At 36.1% G+C, this 12,332-nt stretch overlaps 2 protein-coding genes across 2 annotated transcripts; one reads left to right on the top strand and one right to left on the bottom strand.

Moving 5' to 3' along the window:
* The first annotated feature begins 955 nt into the window (after window positions 1-955).
* LOC112011892 (ferric reduction oxidase 2-like) lies at window positions 956-3,893 on the top strand. Its single transcript, XM_065772701.1, has 5 exons — window positions 956-1,287; window positions 1,721-2,048; window positions 2,246-2,489; window positions 2,775-3,481; window positions 3,754-3,893. The coding sequence occupies exons 1-5, from the start codon at window positions 1,015-1,017 to the stop codon at window positions 3,891-3,893; spliced, it is 1,692 nt and encodes a 563-aa protein (XP_065628773.1). The 5' UTR covers window positions 956-1,014.
* A 234-nt stretch (window positions 3,894-4,127) lies between these two features.
* LOC112011894 (proline--tRNA ligase, chloroplastic/mitochondrial) lies at window positions 4,128-12,079 on the bottom strand. The gene is made up of 11 exons (XM_065772700.1): window positions 11,622-12,079; window positions 11,445-11,501; window positions 10,740-10,850; window positions 10,479-10,565; window positions 10,249-10,362; window positions 9,954-10,160; window positions 8,219-8,356; window positions 6,439-6,600; window positions 5,715-5,914; window positions 4,920-5,003; window positions 4,128-4,603 (listed from the first exon to the last, which is right to left on the bottom strand). The coding sequence occupies exons 1-11, from the start codon at window positions 12,024-12,026 to the stop codon at window positions 4,462-4,464; spliced, it is 1,707 nt and encodes a 568-aa protein (XP_065628772.1). The 5' UTR covers window positions 12,027-12,079; the 3' UTR covers window positions 4,128-4,461.
* Between the last annotated feature and the right edge of the window lie 253 nt (window positions 12,080-12,332).

The following is a 12,332-nucleotide window of genomic DNA, read 5'->3' as shown; positions in this document are numbered from 1 at the left end:
CTCTCTAACTACTACACAAGGTCGATCGGTAAATTAATTAGTTATGTTCTTAACTGGCCAAAGGGAGCACTTTTTTTTTTTTTTTCATCTTCTCAAATTGTAACCAAGTTAAGTTTTACAGTCTCATATTTTTCCCTTTTCATTATATAGGGGCAAATATGCTTATTTTCACATTCCCCATCCTATTGATAGCCACTTTGGCCTGCCTATACCTTCATTTGAGAAAGAAAAATGTTGATAACAACAATCAAAGGTACGGAAGTTTATTTATATATGTTTATAGTCATAAGATAATAAGAAAATGACTTTACCAAACAAAGAAATTAACGATCTTTTGTTTATAGCACGGTGGACAATTCTTGTTTGGCATCATGGAGAAGACCAGTGCTAGTGAAAGGCCCTCTTGGAATTGTTTCTTGGATTGAACTATGCTTTTTGACCATGTTTATTGCACTCTTGATTTGGTCGGTCTTTTCTTACTTACATGGTATGTTTGCCTATATCAACCAAGAGGCAGCACAAAAGAGAGAGCATGTGTAAGAGATCCTGTTCATTCTTCAAAGTTTACCATTTTTATCATGGATGCTAAGTGATATCATACCAAAAACTAAAAAGCAAAACTCATTTCTTAAGCATCTTTAACAATTTAAAAGGTTTTAAGTGATAACCTAGTAATAATATCTTTTGTGTTACTGTTAGTACCATATATGGTTCAAAACTTTCCTCTCCCTCCCCCATTATTTACCTAAAACAAAATTGTACCATTCATTAGGTATAGCACCATAACTTTCCCAATTAAAGTTAATCATGTGGCCATAGAAACTACTCCTATACACAAGGAAATGCATTGGCCACTAAGCCAAGAAATCTCATGGTTATGCCCCTTTGACCAAAAGTGCATTGATTGGATTAAATTAGAGATCTCAAATATACAGAACTGTGAGTATCTAATTAATTAGTTTTTTTCTCCTTTTCTTCCTGTACTATTTGTGAACTAAGGAAAAGGCAAAGAAAATGAATCCCAAAGTGATTAAAGGTAGCAATTTTGGCAGGTGGGAAGCAAAGTTGGAAAGTTCAGCGCTAATGCTAGGCCTGGTTGGGAATATCTGTTTAGCCTTTCTCTTCTTTCCTATATCTAGAGGATCTTCGGTTTTACAACTCATTGGCCTCACCTCTGAGGCAAGCGTCAAGTATCATATCTGGCTAGGCCATATCGTAATGACCCTATTTACTGCTCATGGCCTAGGTTACATTCTCTTTTGGGCTAATACACATCAAATTTCACAGGTAAATTATGGTATAATTTATAAGTTTTTATTTTAAGAGACTATGGAATTGTGAACTCTTGAACGTGCAAGCATAAATGGTGCCTTACAAAAGTTCGTGCCTTTCTTGGGGCCTAGGCAATGGCATGATTCATTTGATCAAATTTTCACTTCATCTTAAGCTAAATATGATATAACTTGGAAACAAAATTCACAACTACCGACATGACAAGTTGTTATTTGTGAGTAGAAAGAATGATATTAGTATAGACTTAGATGGAAACAAGTAAAAGCTTACCAATTAAATTATTGTGAAAAATATTGTAAAAATTATTGTGTTTGTAGCATCATTCAGCAAATAAACACATAACTCTCTGGAAAGCACAAAAATTAATGTTGCTTTAAAATAAGTCATACATTCTATATACCATATAACTGATTGTGCTTGACCATAGATGCTAAAATGGAACAAGATCGGTATTTCAAATGTGGCTGGAGAAGTAGCTTTGCTGTCAGGATTAGTCATGTGGGCAACAACTTTCACACCTCTAAGGCGAAAGATTTTCGAGATCTTCTTCTATACTCATCATCTCTACATTATCTTTGTTGTCTTCTTTCTGCTTCATGTGGAATTCTCCTATTCTTGCATCATGCTACCGGGGTTATGCCTCTTCTTAATTGATAGGTACTTGAGATTCTTACAATCCCAACAAAGGGTTAGCTTCGTTTCAGCCCGAGTTTTACCATGTCAAGTAGTTGAGTTGAATTTCTCCAAAAGCCCAGGTGAAAATTTTCATTTTTGCAGTCATAACTGATTTAATCTTATGCTCTCCTTTTTTCTTTTCTTTTTTTTTTTGGTCCAGCTTCAATTTAATCTCTAACAAAGTAGTTGGACTAGTATCATGGATAGGAATTGCAATGGGACCTAAACTGCTTATTATATATAGAAGAAACATTAAGATATGCAATTTTCTTGCCAGAGTTGAGCTATACTCCAACAAGCACTATCTTCATAAATGTGCCTAGCATTTCCAAGCTGCAATGGCACCCTTTTACCATCACCTCCAGCAGTAATATGGATCTTGACCACCTAAGTGTCGTAATCAAATGTAACGGAAGTTGGTCACAGAAATTATATCAGAAGTTGTCGTCCCCTTCACCTGTGGACCGTATTGAGGTCTCCATTGAAGGACCCTATGGACCTCTTTCAACTCAATTTCTAAGGTGTTTGCATACATTTAAAGCTGCTCCCATATTTGGTTTGAACATGTTTTATCTAAAAGACAGTTTCCATGTAGTATTTAAAGCTGTGAAAATAAGATTGATGCACAATTGCTAAAGACATTTTCCCTGGAAGGTTCAAAACTCACTATAATGTGTATGTGTTCATTCAATAATTATCTCATTCATCCGATACATGTATCATCTCTCTCACAATATGTGGATCACACACAATATGGGACTCGCATGTTTACAAAAGAGATGATGCATATGCTAAATGTGGTGCAGGCATGACATGCTAGTAATGGTGAGTGGAGGAAGCGGCATTACTCCCTTCATCTCAGTCATTCGTGAGCTCCTCTTTAGGTCCAACACAACAGGTGGCAAGACTCCTAGGGTTCTTCTTATATGTGCTTTCAAGAAGTCTTCGGATCTTACCATGCTAGACCTCCTTTTCCCACTTTCAGACACCAACCTTGAGAGTTCTCGCTTGCAATTACAAATTGAAGCCTATGTAACAGGAGAGAAAGAACATACAACACACAACCAAAAGCTCCTTCAAACCATTTGGTTCAAACCCAATTCGTTGGACGCACCAATTTCTGCAGTTTTAGGCACAAATAACTGGCTCTGGCTTGGCGCAATAATTTCTACTTCTTTTATCATTTTCCTCCTACTCATCGGCATTCTGACACGTTGTTATATATACCCAATTGACCGTAACTCTGATAAGATATTCTCTTACACTTTGAGGTCTGCTCTAAACATGTTATTCATATGTCTGTCAATAGCTGTGACTGCCACTGCAGCTTTTCTTTGCAACAAAAAACAGAATGATAAGGAACTGAAGCAAATTCAGAACGTGGATATGCCAACACCAATGACCTCGCCAGGCTCATGGTTTCACAATGTCGGTAAAGAATTGGACATCCTTTCCAGTCAGTCTTTTGTCCAAACCACAAAGATCCACCTTGGTGAAAGGCCAAATCTGAAAAGTAAGCTATTTATCTTCAAAAATGATCTTGAACATCATAAAAATCCTCACATACATAGCACTTCTCAAATGGATAGTTTTTATCCGAACTTTTGATGGAGTTATGTCCCTTTCAAGCCATAATCTGGCATCGTTGCACGCTTGTGCACCTGGTTACCAACTTCCTATTTGCCTACAGCATCCTGAACAAATCATTAAATCCAATTCTGAAGAATTTGAGAACCAAATAATGTGTCACAGTATCTGATATCTGTGCATTTCCAATTCTTGCAGAAATGCTAATGGGGTGTAAAGGATCAAGCATTGGAGTTCTTGCTAGTGGCCCAAAAAGATTAAGACAAGACGTGGCAGCAATCTGTTCATCTGGTTTGGCAAACAACCTACACTTCGACTCTATTAGCTTTAGCTGGTGAGCTTAGGAAAAGCTATCATGGATTCAAACAAGCCACACTTGGAAAATGTTAGGCCTATAGAATATTTATAACTTCTTCAGTTATAACCTACTAAAAGTAGTACCATGGTTTATCGTTTCGTTTTTAAGATTTGTAATAAATAAACGATCTCTTGAATACGATGTTAGAAAGATTGAAAGATCAAAGCAAAGCTTTCAGTATCATGTAGTACAAATTCATCCAAAGAAACTTGGAGAGAAAAATCAATCAAACTGATTCCATTGCAAAGAAGCAAAACAAAAATATATGTTATATGCTGAGAACATAACAAGTGCAAAAATTATTACATTAGAAGTTCTAATAGCCATATACTTTTCTCCTCCAGATACTCCACACCCTTCAAAGTCATAAAACTCAACCATCTCCACTAGATTCAAGAAAAATTGCAAACTGAAAATAACAATCGATAATGTACAACACTTTGTAATCCAATCCAAATTATACAGTTGCAAGAAAGAGTTCTTGACAAGATTGACAACTGGTGCCAAAACAATGATTTTCTCATTAAAAGAGAAGAATTCTTGGAGCCTTAATATGATTTTGCAAAAATGGCCACTTCCTCTGCAGGATTACCAGTCATCAAGCACGTTTTATTTCCTTGAGGCTGTTCAAAGGGAAAGCATCTAAGGGTTGCCCCTGTCTCTTCTTTCACTTTTAACTCATCCTCATCACTGTAAATTGATTGTAGCTTGATATTAAAATGTGTGATGCTACAATCACTAGAAATTTTACTACATAATCCTTACAAACTCATGTTTCAACTTTAAATACAAAGCAAAAGCATAATTTAATATTTATTTATTATGTTGTTGATGTGGCCCCGATCACATTCATTGTCACATTAGTTTTTAAGTCATTTTATGGTAAAAGTGATAATAGCTTTAGTATTTTCCTATTGGAATTACAATGTCATAGATCTAAGTTGTATGTTTCAACATACTTCACATACATGTCCTCTAAAGATTAAAATAATTAAATATAACATACCTAGCTGACCATGGACCCCTCGCCCATTTGCCCTGGGAGATTGCCACTTTAAGTTCATCATATGAGCTCACATCAACAATATTGCTGCAGAAGATATCATCCTTGTCAGTGGGTGCATATGTCCGTGTAATGTGTGTCAAATCACATGAAAGTAAAACTATAAAGGAAGCAAATGCTATCTAGGAATGTGCAAGATCCAGGCTATTCATAGTTGTAGGCATTATTATGTTTAAGTCCAAAAAACACTTACCAGGCTACCAGAAATAGTCTTATGAATCCTTCCCATAGGTATAACATGGATTTATCATAGCCAAGTTTTGATAATTTAATAATTACAATCGGAGAGGGGGGATTTGAACCCTAGACATTTCCATTGGAAACACCAAGAGGTGCCAATTGAGCTACAAGGCTCTTGGCACGTATCATATCCATGTTATAACCATAAAACCACATAAACTTATATTAAGTTAAAAACCAGCAGAAATTCAAGTTCTTTATTATGATGCTTAAAGCCATTTGAAAGAACATAAAATCTATTTATTTAAGCTTTTTAATTAGTGAACATAGATATACTTTATAAGTCAATTACGCTGATGTACTTTCTGGAAGTGAACATTATGTAATCAGGTTTCTAACACAACTATCCCTCACATACTTTTGTGCATACCCACAAATTTGCTGAAAGAAAGAACCGACTTATCAAATTGTTGAACAATGTGGTATGCAGACTGTCCATGCCCTATATTTTCATATTATAATTTTTTTGGTAATAAAAGCCATATCAAGAGTATGCACCTGTCTCGAAATGAAGTTGCTTGTTCCAGAAGAGCTGACTGGATCTCGTCCAATTTGTCTTTTACATAAGCTTCTAAACTTGAAGGTTCCATAGATATTCCAAACACTTTCCCTTGCTTTCCAGGAATATCTCTCCTAGATATGACCACGCTTCCACTGGAAACATCACGAGGACCAATCTCAATCCTTAGAGGGACTCCCTATAAAAATCAGGATCTTATTGAGGTACTTGATGGTAATACAATATCTTCGGGCAAACTCTTTTTCTTATTCTCTCATGTAAAAAGAAAAAAGTAGGTCCAGTTCATGTTAGCAAGAATCAAGATCCAACTATATTATGCAAGCCATACAATGATGTAAGCATGAAAAGCAACAATGAATATTGGGTGAAAATGTATAAAGGCACCTAATATACTAAAAGCAACAATCAAGACCCAATATATGAATGAGAACGGTCCATATGGGATCATATCACAGATTGAATACTATGATGAAGTCCAAAACTATGTCCAAGTCTGTTGAAATTTGTGACAGGTATCAAAGGCCCATTCCATCAACTTCCACATGAAGCATGAATATGAACAGATGAAATAGTTAACAGCTGATGGTTTTTTCAACTTATGCTGAGAGCTTACTACATAAGAAATTCATATTATTAAACCTAGGGAAGAAGCAGCAACCAAAGAGTGGCATTTATGTTTGATGCCTAAGAATAAGGACAAACCTTCATCTCCCAGAAATTGAATTTCCATCCTGGAGTTCTTTGGTCTGTGTCATCAAGTTTAACTTTGACCCCTGCAGTTTGCAGAACTTCTTTTACAGATGATGCAGCATTTAGAACTCCCACCTTGTCATCATCCTTCTTCCAAATAGGTATGATTACCACCTGGAAGCATGCAATGCACATTTTAAAAGATAAATTGTAAGAGCAAGAACGAACAGAAATAAAAATAAAAATAAATTTTTTTAAAAAAAGTGAATTTAACTATGCATTCATTTTTCTGAGAAACAGGAACATTAAACCAGAGTTAAGTAGGTTGTCCGCTTGTGTAAAATTTAGTCACTTTTCAAGAATGTGGCTGAGATGGAAACAAACGACCTATATCCTGTAATAACAGGATTCTAGCAGTAAAGACAGTTAAATTTTGACAACAAACAACCTCCGGAAGAGGGGGGTTTGTTATGGCGGATTGGTGCTGTTTATGTTGATCTGATGGGGAATCTGTTAGTCATTTGCTGCTGCATTGTTCTCTTGTTTCCAATTTGTGGTTGTTCATTTTTTGTCTAGTTGGGATTGATTAGATTATGCCAAATTCTGTTGCCACCATGCTGGAATCTTGGGATGGAGTGAGGGAAGTTCGAAGATTTGTGAAAGTTTGGAGGGCAGCTCCAGCTTGTCTTATGTGGCGTATTTGGAAGGAACACAATCGAGCATGTTTGAGGTAAAGGAGCTATCTCTGCCGAATCTCAAGTTTATATTTTTGAAGACTATTCGAATGGGTATCACAGTCCTTTACCCTTTCTACATACTCTTTAGTGGAGTTCCTAGATCTATATGCCTATGTTGTTGATAGAAAGGCTTTGATCTTTTGATTCCTTTCTTTTCCATTCTGCATGTTTCACCAATAGTATACTACCTGTATACATTTTTTAAAATTTTTAATGAAGTTCAATTAATTATCCAAAAATAGAAAAGGCAGTAAAGACAGCTATTGACTAAGATAGTAGATCTTTTTTTTTATAAGTAATAAGATTTATTAATATCAAAAAGGGGGACACCCTAGTACACAGAGAGTGTACAAGGGGTCAACAATTCAAGTACAAAAATTACAAGAATCAAGAAAATCAAGAAAGGAAGAGAATGATTGGTTTCGCATAGCAGCCAACCAATCCAATAACATTCTAAAGAAAAATAACTTGAGGTCTGGTATGGATCTCTCATTATCTTCAAAACACCTACTATTTCTTTCCCTCCAAAGACCCCACATTAAGCAATGGGGAACAATAAACCATATATGATCATTTCGAAGACAACTAAGCCTTCCTTGCCAGCAAACTAGGAGCCCCACAACAGACTGCGGCATAACCCATCTTACTCCAAATAAACCCAAAACCATAGACCAAAAATCCTTAGCAACTGGACAACGAAGAAAGAGATGGTCAACCGATTCACCATTACACTTGCACATGCAACACCAATCCAATATCTTCGTAAATTACTAAGATAGTAGATCTTTTTGTTTCTGTCAGAATTAATCCAAATTAAACGATTCATAAATAAAACTATATTTATTATTAAGTTAAATCAAACAGAATTACATCTGCTAATATTTCATTGTAAGAATTTTTTATGCTATTTTATCAAACACAGAAACTTTCTAGGCTTATATCACAAGAACTACATTGAGTCTCATTCCTAAACTTTAGGAATTCAACCATTTAAAATAAATCTCAACAAATGCAATATAATGATTATGAAAACACCAAAAGGCACTGCAATCTACCTGTATTGGTGCAACCCTTGGGGGAAGCATTAGGCCTGCATCATCTCCATGGGTCATGATAATACCACCAACAAAACGGGTACTAATTGCCCAGGATGTTTGCCATACATGTTGCCTTTGTCCATTTTCATCTGTGAACTACAGAAACACATTTTGATCAGTTTCATTTCAGTTGACAGATCAAAACAATAGTTCAAGAAAGAAAATCAGTAATTAATGAATTTTTAGGAAGAACAATCTAAATTGAATTCTCTGAAACAAACATGGCAATAGTGAATAATAAAAAAAGATCATCTACCTCATATATTTTAGAATGAAAACAGTTCAGTGAGGGCAAACCATGCACAACTCACTATGACACTTGCACTAGACGGCTTATAATCAGAATGCAATTCATCAATTATATACTTATATTGCAGCCCAAACAAAATAATAAAAAGTGATGAAAGTAGTGACAAGAGAGAAGCAAAAATAATCTTGAAAATGCATCCCTATAACATGAATATTAAATTTTTACACACTAAGAGAATTTTTTTTAAATAAAAAGAACACTTGGTAAAGAAAAATTGTTCCAAATAAGTTCATTGTAATAAACAAAAAGCGTGTTGACTAATTTCTGAAGTAAACAAATGTATTAATTAAAAACAAGACTCTTCACACACACCTGCATGCAAGCCAAGCCTCCCTTGAGATTAAATCAAGGGTTTAAGAATTATGGATGAATAGAGAAGTAGGGATAGAGGTCGGAACATGAAAATAAGAGTCAAAAGAGGAAAACTGCATTGTATAGATACACACACACACACAAAAGTATGATAGGACAGCCTTATCAACATTGATGAGGCCACACCCATTCTCATATACATTGGTAAGATCACTTGCAAATAAAAACCGTTGAAATACATAAGTTTTCTAAATTTGGTTCAAAATACTGAGCCAAATGGCTTCATTTTCACTTGAATTTGAATAATAAAATGCATATAGAGATAACAGTGCATATAGAGATAATAATAAAATACCAATTTTTAATAGAAGAAAATAAAAATTATTTAAATTATTATTTTTCATCATATTATTCTAGCATAAGAACCCTTAACCTATTCAATATCTCAAAACTGTAATAAATTTTCATAAGTATAGGTGAAGCCCCATCAAGATTGATAGGGTATCAAAAAATCATAGTTTATACATACATAGCTACATACATATATAAATAAACACACACACACACACACGCATATATATGTATTTGTGTGTGTGTGTGTGTGAGAGCGCGTGTGTGTGCATGTGCACATGCATGCACACACATAAACTAACCAAGAGAGAGTGAGAGAGAACATCTTCTAACAGAAATTTGAAGAAAAAATAGAAGTTATTTGTAGAATAGAGGCTATAGAGTTATTCAATAGTGAAGAAAAGTACCGCAAGCAGGTGGAGAGAGTAGAGGAAAGAGTCAAGAGTTGGTTATAATAGTATAGAACTTTTTTAAATTATTAAACTACCATAACAACCTTACAAGAATTAAGTTTTTTATCTAAAAGGTTAGTTGTTACTTGTTAAACAAGGTGATTTTAGGGATTTTATGAGAAAATGGCACACTGAAAACTACCTCACAATTGACTTCATTAGTAGCATAGATTAAAAAAAGAAGCACAATCAACGAGATTCTTAGAATGCTGCAGTGCACATTTACACTTGAAAATTACTCATTAAGAATTACAGTAGTGTCAACCACCTGGGTTTCAAAAGCACGAGAGAAGTTCTGCCCAAGATTATGGCTGGTTCCAGCCTGTAATGCCTTCCGATCACCCATCATGGCTTCAATTGTATAGGTAATAGAAGCACCAGCAAATGTTTCTACTCTAGATTTTCGACCTACAATAACAGGTATTGCAGCTTGCTCATAAGCAAATTTTGTATAGACATTAATCATCTGCATTGCCTGCAGTTCAGAAGCACCAAGCATTAAACGAAAACTATACTTTGATACAGCTATCAAAGAGTAGTCATTATGGAAAGAAGATGCAAACCTCATTCTCTGCCTCTTCTGGAGTGGCATGAGCAGTATGTCCCTCCTGCCAAAGAAATTCGAGAGTCCTCACAAAGGGTTTTGTGCGATGCTCCCATCTTGTGACATTCACCCACTGAACCAAATAAATTGTACCAAATAAGAAACAACAGTATGTAATCCACACCCCCCCCCCCCCCCCCACGTTTCAATGTAACTGGAGGCACTTCAAATGAGATGACATAGCTCTACCTGGTTAACCATGAGTGGAAGATCACGGTAACTATGAATCCATTGAGTGAACATGTGATTAACCATGGTTTCACTTGTAGGTCGAACCTGCCAGAGCCTCAGGAAGTGCAACAATCAAAGCCAAACCTTAGGTCATAGTCTTTTAAGAACTTAAGAAGGCACATGCCTCAGTCAGCTTATGATTAAAATCATCATAGGAAAACAGTCGTATATGTCAAGAAAATATAGGCCAAATGTCAGGCAGTTGAAGAGTGTATGTACCACAAGTTTTTCTTCAAGTTCCTTTCCTCCTCCAATTGTCACAAGAGCTAATTCAGGACTGAAGCCCTCAACATGGCTAGCCTCTTTCTCTATAAATGAGTATGGTATAAACTGCAATAGAAAATGAGGATACAATTATCAAACAATTGAGGTTTTTGAGTATACATCACATTTATCAGGGTTTTACATAGAAAGAATTCACTGACATCATTCAAAGAACTATCAATTTCGAACAGTCAATTGCACAGGTATAGCCCCTTCCAATCGACTTTACCCATCTGTAACTATGAGGCGTCAATAACCTCATTCAAGTTACAAGCCAATAAAGGGAACCTCATTAAGGTCATTTCATCCCCAAAATCACTTCCTATACTAAAAAAAAAAAAAAAAAAAGCTTCTAACTTTATCGCCCTTATGCAAAAAAGTACTCAACACTGAATCACAGATAGCTCATTTTGCAAGACAACAGAGTGCAAAATCAAGGTGCACCTCAATAGAATATTTTGAAAGCAAAAACCATGAACTTTCTGATCAAATTGGTTAACTGAATTAAACTAAAAAACAGGATTTATATATTCATGTGCTTATCTTGAACAAATATATGAGGCTAAATATAAGAAAGTGAACACAATCAAGTAAATGTTGTTCTTTCAATTCTCTTTTAGGTTTCAAAGCTAACAATCATATATTAGAGCCACAACACACCTGTGGAAAATACATGTTACTGTGACCTGTCTCCTTGAACCTAACATTCAGATATTCCTGCAAAAACAAAACCCCCAAAAAAAAAAAATTTCACTGTGAATCCAAAAATCAAAAGAAATAGTTTTCCTTGCTTTTTTTTTCTCGAGAAATGAAATTACATTGGAAAATAGAGTTAACCTGAATCGCTTCCCAAATGGCATAACCGTAGGGGCGAATAACCATGGTGCCACGCACAGGACCATAGTCAGCGAGCTCAGCGTTGGCAATGACATCCAGGTACCAAGCGTTGAAGTCCTGCGACCGAGGCGTGATGACCCGGTCTCTGTCCGGGTTGACTCGGCTCTTCGCGTTGCTATCGACTCGTTGTTCCTCGCTCGCCGTCTCCGCAGCCGCAGTTCCCTGAGACGACGAGAATCGAGCAGCTAGCGGCGGCGGCGGCGGCTGCTGAGACTGAAACCGGTAGCTCCGACTCCGCCGTATAAACGCCGGAGAACGCCGCCGGAGAGAATTGGCGGTGGTGGTGGTGGTGGTGATGGGAGAGAAGAGAGAAGTGAGAGATGGGAGTCTCAGAGACACCACCATTTTTACAGTGTTCGAGTGTGCAAGTGAAGAAGAGCGAGGGAGATGAGGTTTCGATACCGTTTATTTGTTATCAGACTGTTTTAGTTTTGATAGGCCCAATTTTGTTTTTGAGTTGGGGGCCCATCATGTTATGGAAGAAATAAAGCCCACAGCTAGTTTTATCCAACAGACGAATCCAAACTGAAATTTCAAGTGCAAACTTCCATCAAAACAAACACAAAAGAGAATTGAAAGAACAACAACTACTTGATAATGTTCACTTTGAAATATTTTCACTTCACACACCCAACGGGTGGGAAAATTGAA

The sequence above is a fragment of the Quercus suber genome, unplaced genomic scaffold (assembly GCF_002906115.3).
Source record: "Quercus suber isolate HL8 unplaced genomic scaffold, Cork oak 2.0 scaffold_62, whole genome shotgun sequence".
Lineage (NCBI taxonomy): Eukaryota > Viridiplantae > Streptophyta > Magnoliopsida > Fagales > Fagaceae > Quercus > Quercus suber.
The sequence above is the reverse complement of the archived record's forward strand: the minus strand, read 5'-3'. Positions and strand labels throughout refer to the sequence as shown.